Source organism: Oncorhynchus masou, chromosome 32 (genome assembly GCF_036934945.1).
Source record: "Oncorhynchus masou masou isolate Uvic2021 chromosome 32, UVic_Omas_1.1, whole genome shotgun sequence".
In the NCBI taxonomy this organism is placed as follows: domain Eukaryota; kingdom Metazoa; phylum Chordata; class Actinopteri; order Salmoniformes; family Salmonidae; genus Oncorhynchus; species Oncorhynchus masou.
This window is the reverse complement of record NC_088243.1, coordinates 71,877,717-71,890,185: the sequence shown is the minus strand read 5'-3', so window position 1 is coordinate 71,890,185 and position 12,469 is coordinate 71,877,717. Positions and strand designations below refer to the sequence as shown.

Sequence of the window (12,469 nt, the reverse complement as noted above, 5' to 3'; positions counted from 1 at the left end):
GGCTTTATTAATAATGATGATGATCAGAGATGATTTAATTTTTTACCGGGACCATTATGTTTTGTGAGCACTACTATATTATTCAGATGAACAGACGCCTCTGTCTGGGTGAAAGGGACGAGGACTGTATTTCAGGGCCCTCCCTAACCCCTCACATTCTATAGGCCCTGTAGGTGGGTGCCGGTCAGAACCATGTCAGGATAGAATATAGACACACACAGACAAAGCGAGACACATACCAATCTAGGGTAATAGTGGTCTGGGAACCAGTTTTACATGAGTTTAGATATGTTTATGTGTGCTAAGTGCCTGTCTTCAACACGGCAGAGCAAATCCCCTCACCCTGTTAGAAACCCAATCCATCCCACTGGTTTCTGTAAATAAGGAAGACATAGAATTACACTGGCGAATTAGACTCCTGTAGGTGAAGGGTAGGCTAGGCTACTTTTCAAATGGCCCTATGGCCCCTGGTCAAAAGTAGTGCACCCCACATCCAAGGATGGTGCTTGAGTAAGGCAGATTTTTGGTGGTGGTTTTCTGATTGATGGAGTGAAAATGGGGCGTGGTGCTAGATTTGACTTTAACATGGTATGTTGTGACAACATCTTCATTGCATTTCAAGATTTTGGGTTAATTTTTGGGATCTGTGTTTTCACAGCTAATAATATGATGTGCCTTATTCAATCTTTGGGTGTTCTCTTCCCCTTCCAAAGATGATCGCCGTCCTATGGAATCGCAGTTTTTAGGGTCTTCTTTGTATGCGCGATTGCTTGCTTCCAACAGAATTTTACGTTTGCAGGAAAATGTACTAATAACGTAGACTCTCTCAATCACACACCAAATCACCTCTTTCCTTTGTGTCTATCTGTTCTAGACTGGATCATTGCCCCTTATCTTCTAATAGAGGCCATAGAAATATATAAAGTAGAATGGCATCAGTAGAATGGGAGCTGTCTGTGTACCATCTATATTTTAGCTTGTTCCTTATGGGTTATGTAGATAGAGAAGAAAGGGTTCATTTGAGCGGGCAATAGAGAATTCCATCAGCTCTCCCAGCAATACCTCAAACCCATCTATGTGAAGTTGTAAGTCAGTCTAACCCTTCTAAGTTTCAGGTGCAACACAGTATGTGGACCGGATTGCATTGAGAATGAAGGTTTAAAGTGCAAATATTGGTGGAGCGACAAATGTGTCCCCAACATCATGTGGCTTTTTCTGCTTGCCTGAAAAACACCCATTTTGAGACTCAGTATATAGAGCTAGTATCCTTTATTGTTCTGGATAATGTTGCAATTATTTCTTCCCCAAATCTATTAATGCAATATGTCATCCAACATATAGTTTTTATCAGTCTTCTATGAACAGTATGACCATTAGCGTGTTGATATACTGGAGTATATTTCCCTGCAGCTATTAGGCTAAAAATACTAGCTAGCTAATGGGACTACAGGGTTGATTATTAGTGTGTTTGTTCTCGCCTAACATGGCTCTTCTCCAGAGTTGTATTTTTCATACGTTGCTGCCTCGCTACTTCATCACCGAGCAAGATGGGGAACTCTTCCCATATACTACCAGGGTGCCTCTGTGGGAGCCTTTCAAATTACCCCCCAACACAAAACAAAGATGACTGTCCCACATGGCACCATATTCCCTATGTAGTGCACTACTTAAGATTAGGGCACTGGTCAAAAGTAGTGCACTACATAGGGAATAGGGTGCCATTTAGTATGCACACCATGTCTTTTTAAAGGAGAATGTTTCTATTGGCGTTGACCCTGGTCATTTGAATATGAAGTGCAGCTGTTGCAGCAAGTGTGGCTGTCCTTGACCATTAACAAAGCATGAAGTGCCTTTTCTTTTTATCCCCTCTCTTTATTTTAATTTGATTTCATTCTGACATATGCATGCCTTTCACGCTAACGCAATCATTTCCCCTCTATTCCCAGTGGGCTGGAAAAACATCAACGTTGCTTACTTCTCTTTCGCCTTGCAGATGACTTCCCTGTTCCAGTTCAACATGTTCAGTGTTTCATGATGAGATGGGGATGAGTGTGATGGTCGGGTCTTGAGGGGAAACTAGTTCAAATGTTTTGAGTAGCCATTTTGCTGCCTTTGTACGAACACAATGTGAAATCAACATCCTGGTATTTTAAAGGGAATTGACCAATAATCAATCACCAATGTGCCGCCCCTTTCTCTCAGTGAAGCCTGACAGTTCGTCAGAGAATCAAGGCCTTCATCTTCTGCTGTTATCTGGTCTGGTGAATGATAAAATCCTGTATTTTCCCTACACCATGAGAAAGGATGCTAATGGTAATGACAGTAAGAGGAGAATATAAATACCTACTACCACTCCTGATAGGATGACATCTCCCTCAGAAGTGTGTTTACTAGGGAGTTGTTCTATAATGGCGTGCTAGAGGTCCCCGTTAGCATACAATAACCAAGCATTCAATTATTATTAGAAGTAACTTCAGGTCCTGTTTTTTCCTCTGAGAACTGACAGGAATTCTATCACGGTTTTATCGAGAACGAGGTGTTACCTTGCGTGAGGAAATGGATGTAAACACTCAGTGCTATTCCTCCTCAAGCTCCTCCCTGACACATCTACTTGCTTTTTTCTTCTAGATAATGTCTGTTCTTTTTGGTCAAGCCGCCAAAACAGCAAGCCTGAAGAGAAACATGTTTAATGTTCTCACCATGTAGTCTTGTCAACGTTAAAACAACCCTGGAGACAGCAGTAGTTCCCAGTTGTCCCTGCCTCTATGTGATTCAAGGTCCCAAATCTCCCAATAATAACCCGACAGCATAATCCCTCAACGTTAGACAATGACATGCTAGATTCATCAGAGGACGACTGGGGAAATGTGGATTTATGGTGAAAAGCACAGTGCACATGATCAAGCGGCAACACAGTTAAAAGTGACATTATTGCCGTCATAAATGCTGATGGAGGGGAGGGAAGCCGAGCGTCAAATGGGAGAGTGGGAGAGAAAGACAGAGAGAGAGATTGATAATGAGAGAGGGAGATAAAGAATAAGAGATGAAGAGAGGACTGCAGAGAGGACTGCAGAGAGGACTGCAGAGAGGACTGCAGAGAGGACTGCAGAGAGGACTGCAGAGAGGACTGCAGAGAGGAAGTGAATGAGTGAAGGAAAGCAGAAAAGCGAGAGAGGCAAAGTTGGTGAGAGAGGCAGAGATGGTGACTATGTTTTCCCTCACTTGATGTGCAGTGACTTTGTAACTTCCTGTGATCAGTGTGCACTGCGCTGTGCTTCTCAGAGTGCAGCTGGCTGGCGAGAGAGAGGTGTGTTCAGCTGCAGATTAGAATACATTTACTGGGCTGACAGACACCCTCCCACTGCGAGACACAGCGCCGCCGCCGCCGTAATAGAAAAAACGCTCCCAATTCCCCACCACTATTGACAGATAACAAGGTTAAACTCCAGAAATCATGCTGACTACATGGGCTCCAAGGTGCTACGAGGAGTCGCTCATTCTGACACCTGAAGTCAAGCGCAGATGGCAGCTGATTGGTTTTGGCTTTGGAAACCTTGTTAGCCATGGACAAACTGTCGTTGTAGAGGTTAATTCTGTGGTAAATTGATCAAGCGCAAAGACAATTGGGGTGTTTCCCTATCAACCCTAACAATGCATAGGGGCCGAGTCACGAGAGGTCAAGTGAACTAGACACTCCATATTGGTTGCCAAATGAACAGACACTGTCTTACATGATCTTTTGGTACAGCTAGGAGAGTTTAGTAGTGTGTGTAGCCTATGTTATGTCAGAATAAGGTGCAGTTGGTACCTCTTACAGTTGACAGGTAATTCTTGGCCTACTAATGATTGTGCCGTTGTCTTTTTGCATGTTAACTCCTCTTCGCTGACTGCTGCATGCAGATCACCGGGAGCAAAGTCACAGTAAGTACACCCTTTATATTATTACGCATAGTGAGTCGTGTTCCTCTCGTGCCTTTCTCCAGCTCCTCCCTGCCCCCTTCCCCTCTCCTCTCCATTCCCCTTTCAAAAGATTCTAGGAAGTTTGTCCCTGAATGCACAAGGTCATCATATTTATGGCTTTAATAACAAAAAATCTGCATTGATATTGCTAATAGACTGTGATTTGGAAAGGCTATAAATTGTTTATGCAATTCTTACATGTAAATTGAAAAGATTTTCCAATGAGGGATTTCTAAATTATACAGCCTTGCAAAGGGAGCCCTTTTGTTGGTCTAAGCCGTTTCTCTTTTGAAATGGATTGTAGACTAACCCGTATTAGCATTTAAATATTGTAATACCAGCGATGAGCAATAGTTTTTAGGCAAATAATGATAATCTGCAATCTAATCTGTTTATTGGAACGTTTTGCATCTAAATGGCTTTCATTGTGTTAATTTTTTTTCCTTGAGACGGCACACTGAGAAAATGCATCACTTAATTAGATTGCACTACAGATACACACACACACACACACACACACACACACATTTACACACACACACACTAACACACACACACACACTGATTGAAGAGTGGAAAATATATTAAGTGCATTTTTCCTCAACCTTACAGAAATCTGAAGCTGGTTTAATTTAGTGGCTGGGTATTCACCACAATACATTTGAAAACCCCTTGTCTCAATCTCACATCATTAAGGGATGTCACCCCTGTCTCAGAAATGTAGCTGTTATTGCTGTCACTCCCTCACTAGCCACCACTAACCCAACCCCAATAATCTGTATAAATATACACTGTCCAAGGGGCTGGTGACGCTTCCTCATTTCTCTGCCACTGTAATACGGTAATTGCAGATCTGCTCTGGCAATTTATCACAAAGTGGAGCCCTATTGCCTGTTGTGAGGAGGCAAGCCTGTTTTTTTGGGCAAAGCTTTTGGGAAAAAAGCCCTCTTATTGCTTTTTGCTAGCGTGAATTGTCACCTTGAATGGTGTTTTATTGCCTTCAGGATTAAGGAGGCCTACAGGCTTAGAGGGAACGAGGACAAGGTAAACCAGCCAGTTCGCTGTGACCTAGTGGCACCCTATTCCCTATATGATGTACTGCTTTTGACCAGGTTATAAGTCGTGCACTACCTAGTGAGTAGGGTGCCATTTGGGACAAAGTCCTGGTCTGTGCTCTGCTGATGAGCCCAGACAAACTTTTCCACTGTTTGACGCGCTCTACAGACAGATGTTTTGTGTGTCGTTTGTTTGCCAAACTGTTATTTTGCACTGGGTTATTTCTGCTGAGTAAGTCGATTTCTACAGACGACGTTATGAACGAAGATGTTTCGTCTTGATCAGCAGGAACAGGGTTCAGAGGTATCAGAACTGTTGATCCGAGAGCAGAGGTCTACTTTGAAGTTTGGAACCGTCTGAATGTTTGCCAAGGAAACTTCTCCAAACTCAGTGTGCTAGTAACATTTTGCGTCCTCTCTAACCTCTCTCTCAGAATCACACATCCGTGCCCGTGTATCGGGCTAACAAAAAGCTAACACTGAGGAAGCTGTCAGTCTAAGAGCTCCACTCAGAAAGTGGTGGTTTGTCTTGGTGGTGGGGGAACTGAAGTAGAGCTGGGCGGTAATTCAAAATAATTTGAATTAAAGACTATTTTTTTGAGACATTCCAAATGCCTTTATTGCAGAATCAAGGTTATTTGTATATTTCGTTTTTATGAGCATTTATGTACCTTTGTTCTCATGTGTTTTTGGTCTCCACTCATGTGCTCCTTCTGTGCTGTGCGCCTTCCCATTTACACCAGAGATCTGTATACTGTATATAATTACGAAATGCTCATGTTTCTTGGGCCCAACCAAGAGAGATTATTATACTGTAATAGAGGAGAAGTGAACCTTTCACACCATACCCTGTATATGTTTCAACTCCGCAAACTTCGAGCAGACATTACTATAATGGATGTACCAATGAACATTCATTATGGAAATGTAATGCTTGTCGCGGCCGCATTAAGGTACCACTTATCGCTAGCAGCATTTTAGTCAAATAAAGATTGTTATACTAGTTGTTTAGTCTGTGTTTTATAAATATGCAATAAGCATAAAACTATTTATTGGAATTGGCAACTCGTTCTCATTCTGAGAAATATGGTAGGCCCCTTTAATTTCAACACCTGAGCAAAGTGGACAGGCTAGCATGCTGTTCAAATAGTTGGAGACGGACAGAAGGTTGTTTTCATAACAATTAAACTGTTTTTCCTTGTTCGCTGAATTCAGAACTTGTGAAATTATACCTAGATCCAAGTTGGCTAGACTTGAGACATAAATATTAGCTTGCTACCCAGTAGTATGTGTGCTTGGGATATTGATTATGAGACCTGTGTTCATTTTCTATAATGCCTGCTATATTCTTAGTGAATGTGCATTGTGCATGGTTCTGGGTAAATTTGTTACAAAAAGGGCATTTATATACAGACCTGAAAGCCAGATCAGTGATTATTGCAACAAAAGAAGCACGTTCAGCTATTTTTATTAGTGGGTCTTATGGTTGTGGAAGGCATGTTCAGCCTAGGTATAATTTACCAAGCTCTGAATTAATTTGATTATTCCTTACTGTTTTACATGCTGTGTATTTGACCTTTAATTGTACAACACAGTTTATTTAGAGAAAAAAATCAAGATGTATATCGCAGTGTGAATTGCCTCCAGTTCAGTCTGGCCAGCATGTCCACATCCACCGCCGCCGCTGCTGAGTCTGTGTCATCAGCCTTGTTGAACAATCTAGTGGGGGAAGATGAGGACCAAAAAGTAGCTGACTGCCAAGATGCCTGCAAACAAACCAGAAATGCAGATAGATAGGCTGGTTATAGTTCTCCTTTTAAAACAAGGGTGATTTACGTCACCACTCAACTGCCACATTTGGAACAACAGTGATTCATGGATCCTGTGGTGCGTTAGTGTGAGCTGCCTCGATACTTCAATAAACCACCAGTTACACGCAGGGGGGGCAGGGGCAGGGCTGCTGTTACTATAGCGGTTTTAAGGGGTTACCCGCCCTGACCTGTATGGGCTGATCTGACCACATGACTGGCCGTCCCTGAGACAGAGCCTGTTTCCATGGTAACGTACTGGCCAGCCTACAATATGTCAAGGGGTGAGAGTGGGGGAGAGATGTTGAGGGGGAGGGAAACACCTCAGACCTCGGGGACTGGAGGAGTCTGTTGGATTGGTGATATCTGACTCCATTTCAGAGAATCATGTGTGCCAGAATAGTGGACAAAGGTTGTTGTTTAAACAATGAATTAGATCTGCCTCACCCCTGGGATGCTGGTCTAACCACTTCACTTGTATAAAATATTAGAGACAGATTTTTAAGAATGACCTCTTTTTGTGGTGTGAAATGCGCTGTATGTATCGGCTGACAAGGCCTCCCCAAGGAGCACTACAACAGTTAAGTGACAGAATTGAGCTTTGAAGTGATTGGAGGGAGTAGTTAGTTTCTCCCCCAAAGTAGAGCCTCTACAGTCTTCACAAGGAGGAGAAGGACATTCAAAGAATGTAGGAAGAACAGAACATTATAAATATTCCAAACAGCATATTTAAAGCTGTTGGAGAAACAATGACCCACTTATTTGAAGTTTGAGGTGAGAACATCTAGCATTGGCTGAGTGTAATTTACATTGTGACAGATGACTATTCTTCTATGAACTTGAATCCTTTAACATCTTAATTAAATGGTATTAGATGAATTTTCCTCTAGTTGAGGACTCACGGTATCTGTTTATTGAGACCTCACAGAAACGTTGAGGTAGTTACCATGGAACATAGAGAAGGCCCAACATTTCATTGCCGACGCTCTCCAGCATCCTTTGTTCCAATGTTGAGGATAGGCACTTAGAACAATTCTCATTTAAGCCGAGATTATTTAATTTTTCTCTCCCGATTACGCCTCTTTGTTTCTGTGTATTGCAGAGGAAGGCTGTATTCCCAGGCAAATTAATAACCTTGGCATATGTGTTGTCTGTTCCACTCGTTTCATTGGCCAACGTCGTATTAAGCGCCGCACGCACTCCAAGGCTTTTCTTCACCTAATGCACTTTTGCTCATTGTGGCTGCTGTTTAAATGCCTCAAGGGGAGGGAGGGAGAGAGAGGGGGGGGGAGCATCCACTGCTGTTGTCTCTTTCACTTGCTACCCTTCCTTGCTACCGGCGCCAATAGTTTTTGGAAGGCCTTGTGTCAAAATTGAATCTGAATGAAACCAAGGCTACACTCTCTCATCCCTTCTTTCTTCCAAGCCCCATACATCTGAAAAATACTTATTTTTGTTTCAGATAGGCTATTAAACTGTTTGGACTCTCAAGCAGATTTGATGGGGCACATGTCCTTGGTGCTTTGAAAGACTGTCAATGAAAAACGGAATCTACGGAGAATGTCCCCGCATGCACACAACACAAGTATGGACTCCAGTTTAACATTTAGATCAACGGAAAGTACTCTGAAAAGGCTATTTAAATGTGATGTGCATTTGAGAGACAGTGGCGTGGCGGCGACTTGGTTTAGATGACATTTAAAGTCCTTCACTGCTTTTTCTTGGTAAGTTTGTAGATTTTGGACAGTATCAAACCGTTGCTTTTACCATTACTCAAACACATTGATGTCTTCGAGATTGGGGCGGCAGGGTAGCCTAGTGGTTAGAGCGTTGGACTAGTAACCGGAAGGTTGCGAGTTCAAACCCCCGAGCTGACAAGGTACAAATCTGTCGTTCTGCCCCTGAACAGGCAGTTAACCCACTGTTCCCAGGCCGTCATTGAAAATAAGAATTTGTTCTTAACTGACTTGCTTGGTTAAATAAAGGTTAAATAAAGGTTAAATAAAGGTAAAATAAAAAAAATAAAAAAAAATTGTTTAGTTGATTACATTGGAGGTATATTACCCAAACCTTTTATATTTACCTGTTGGTGCGATATCATTTCCTAATAATATCTAGTCACAAGGAGTCAGGGGCTGCTCTCATGGGATCAAGACCTGCTACCTCTTCACTCATTACTAAGATCACATCTGTTGTATTGTCTTCAAGCCATATTGTACTGTCTAGAAGCCTATGATTCCATGCTATAAGTGTGACTGACATCACCAATGCAGCACATTAAGCCTATATTGAGTCTTTAGATCAGTGGTGTTGTTTGTGTTGTGTGCTAGGCCATCAGTCGTATTCAAGTTTCCCAGAGCTCAGCTGTGATTGACAGTAAAACAATATTCATTTTCATTTGTCCCTTCGCTCATCCCCCGAGCCCTTTTATTAATACTTCAACATAGTAACTTGGTGTGCCGACGCCTTTTTGCATACAATTGTAATGCCTTTCAGTCCAACTCTAATTCAGAAATGTCAAGTGTATCTGATTTGATTAATTCTTTAGACAATTCAGAGACTTGGAGACAATTCAGGGATTATTATACGTCTGTTGAGTCTGTTAGAATTCGGTGAGCAGCATATTGGCTTCGCAAACGCAAAGGGATTTAAATATAGGTGCTCATGAATCGAATTAAGCAGCATTGTGCAGGAGTTGGCATTCTGCCTCTTGACGAGACATGCTATTAACTACCTCTCTTGTCTACATGGCTTTGTAGCTGTTCTGTCATTCCAAGTTGGATGTTTCAACTGAACAAAACCCAAACAATTCAATACCCGTATTTACTTCCTATGTATTCTACTGTTGTATATTACAAATTACTACAGTATTACTATAGTATTGTATGCAACTTCTTGGCAGCGTTTCTCCTAGATTATTATCCATGCTAGGTTTGGCTAACCTTTCGCTAGATTCACTTGAAATGCTCCTGTCTTCAAACACCCACCTTTGCCATGTGATGTGTGTAACTGTGGGAGAAGGTAAAGTGCAACACATATAGAACATGATTTTGAGCTGTAGCAGCGTAACTGGTGGGAGTCAACACTCTTCAACTACCACTGTGGAGGAAATGAAAACAAGTCCCTCCCTTCTTTTGTCTTCTCTTTCAAACGTGATTATATTTTTTTCTCCTTTTCTCCTCTCCTTTTCTCCTTTTCTCCTCCCCTTTTCTCCTCTCCTCCTCTCCTCCTCTCCTCTTCTCCTCTCCTCTCCACCTTTTCCTCTCCTTTTCTCCTCTCTCCTCTCATTTTCAACTCTCTCCTCTCATTTTCAACTCTCTCCTCTCCTTTTCAACTCTCTCCTCTCCTTTTCAACTCTCTCCTCCCCTTTTCACCTCTCCTCACCATTGGATTATACTACATACATCTCTTTTTAAAGGTGGAGAGGGGATGTCTTTATTTTGAAGGGATCATAAAAGGGTGTCTGAAATGGACATCGTGTGCTGATATTGGAAGCACAGTGACTGCAACACTACCAGTGTTTGTGTGTGTGTGTGTTTTGATGTCCTGTGTGTAAGTAGCACTGTCACTTGCCCTGCAGCTCCATCTTGACTGGAACACATCCTCCCAGATTTGGGTATTAAGGAGGAGAGGGAGGAAGAGAGAGTGTGATGGAGAGAAAGAGCCGGGGGGGGGGGGGGGGCAGAGAGAAAGAGTGTGTGTGTGTGTCTGCTTTCCTGTGTGTGTGTGTGTGTGTGTGTGTCTGCTTTCCTGTTTGTGTGTGTGTGTGTCTGCTTTCCTGTGTGTGTGTGTGTGTCTGCTTTCCTGTTTGTGTGTGTGTGTGTGTGTCTGCTTTCCTGTTTGTGTCTGTGTGTGCATGTGTGTCTGCTTGCCTGTTTGTGTCTGTGTGTGCATGTGTGTCTGCTTGCCTGTTTGTGTGTGTGTGCATGTGTGTCTGCTTGCCTGTTTGTGTCTGTGTGTGTGTCTGCTTTCCTGTTTGTGTCTGTGTGTGTCTGTGTGTGCATGTGTGTGTCTGCTTTCCTGTTTGTGTGTGTGTGTGTCTGTGTGTGCATGTGTGTCTGCTTGCCTGTTTGTGTGTGTGTGTCTGCTTTCCTGTTTGTGTGTGTCTGCTTGCCTGTGTGTCTTCCTCTGTGTGTGCATGTGTGTCTGCTTGCCTGTGTGTCTTCCTCTGTGCGTCAGTGTTCCTCTGTCTGTGTGTGTGTGATATTGGGGCTGTCAGTAATGGGGCTGGGTGAGCACTGCCTATGCGCTCAGTGGCTCATCTCCCCCCACGGCTCTTTCTAACACACTCCACGGCACCACCAGCTCCACAGGGTGCTCCTGCAGGCTGCATTAGGCTCCATAAACTTTATGGCATATTTTTACAACCCGCCTCTATGCGATTCCACCACCGCATCCCCGGCCGCATCTGCTTTAACTGTTCACGCAGCTGTGAAATTCGGTGTATTCCTTCGCTTTTAATGGTCGCATAGACAGGCTCGATTCAGTCGATGCCTTGAATTTCTTTATTTGTTCTTGAAAGGATTGGTTCCTTCCCTCCCCCGCTGCATATGTTTATATTTACAGAGTTATTTGTTTTGGGTTACGGGGGTGTTTTTTTCTAAATGCGGTGGGTGATTGTTAGAGATGTCTCTTTCGATCTATCACGTTGCCTGACTCTGTGTGTGTGCGCCAGTCTGTGTGTCAGTGTGTGATGACTATGAGTAGTCCTTTCCCTAACCTTGTTTGACTCCATCCCCTCCTGTGATTCTCTGATGCCCATGCCAAACGCAGTACGACTCCAGTATGGCGGGGCATATGTGGCTTTGCCTTCGACCGCGGGCAGCGGTCATGGGAGTGTGTGTGTGTGTGTGTGTGTGTGTGTGTGTGTGTGTGCGCACTGGGCACAGGTTCAAAACATCTGTTGATTTCACCACTGACCAGCCAGTTTCCTGGAGGAGGAGGTGGATACTTTCCACCTGGAGTAGTTACTTTCCACCTGGAGTAGTTACTTTCCACCTGGAGTAGTTACTTTCCACCTGGAGTAGTTACTTTCCATCAGCCCAGAGCATCTCTGTCATTGTTTGTCTCGCTCACTGACCCAGAGGCATCGGTTCATAAGTCATCATAAGGATATTGGGTCATTTCTGGGCTAAACTGATATACCATAACCACCCTCTAGTTAGCCCACCCAACTCTTTGGGGAGCCCCCCTTATTTGCCCATGCCGCAGTCAATTAGCCCACTCAGCAAATCACAAATCCCATATCTAACAAGGTGTGCCTTCTCCCTTTCAGTCTCTTCCAACACACTCAACTGCTGTCATACTCGGCTGCACAGGAAGTAAGTAATCGCCTCATCAACAGCACTGATTCCCAGACGGTTTCCTGGTTGCCTGGCTGTAATGATCGGTGATATGATCAAGGCTGGGACTCGCCGTTATATTATTGTCTGCCTTTGCAGTTTTCCACTTTAAGGGCGCCCGAGAGAGATGGATCGCCAGGTTAAAATGGCAGCTTTCAAGTTTTACGACTTCACCCTTTGTGTCGTCCGCCAAGAGAGAGCCTGAGAGAGAGCCTGGAGAGCTGAGTGTCCATCCTTCTGCATAACTTTGAGGTGTGCTTACCAAGAACAAACAGGACACTGTTTTGTCCCTAGAGATATTTAT

General features: G+C 43.4%; 1 protein-coding gene across 4 annotated transcripts in view; it reads left to right on the top strand.

Annotated features, from left to right (window-relative positions):
* LOC135526552 (protein diaphanous homolog 2-like) overlaps window positions 1-12,469 on the top strand; it is a 728,420-nt gene that overhangs the window by 63,739 nt on the left and 652,212 nt on the right. For all 4 annotated transcript variants that reach the window (XM_064955040.1, XM_064955039.1, XM_064955037.1 and 1 more), the window contains exon 5: window positions 3,901-3,921. In XM_064955040.1, coding sequence (XP_064811112.1) covers window positions 3,901-3,921 — 21 coding nt within the window. The remainder of the gene's footprint in view (window positions 1-3,900; window positions 3,922-12,469) is intronic.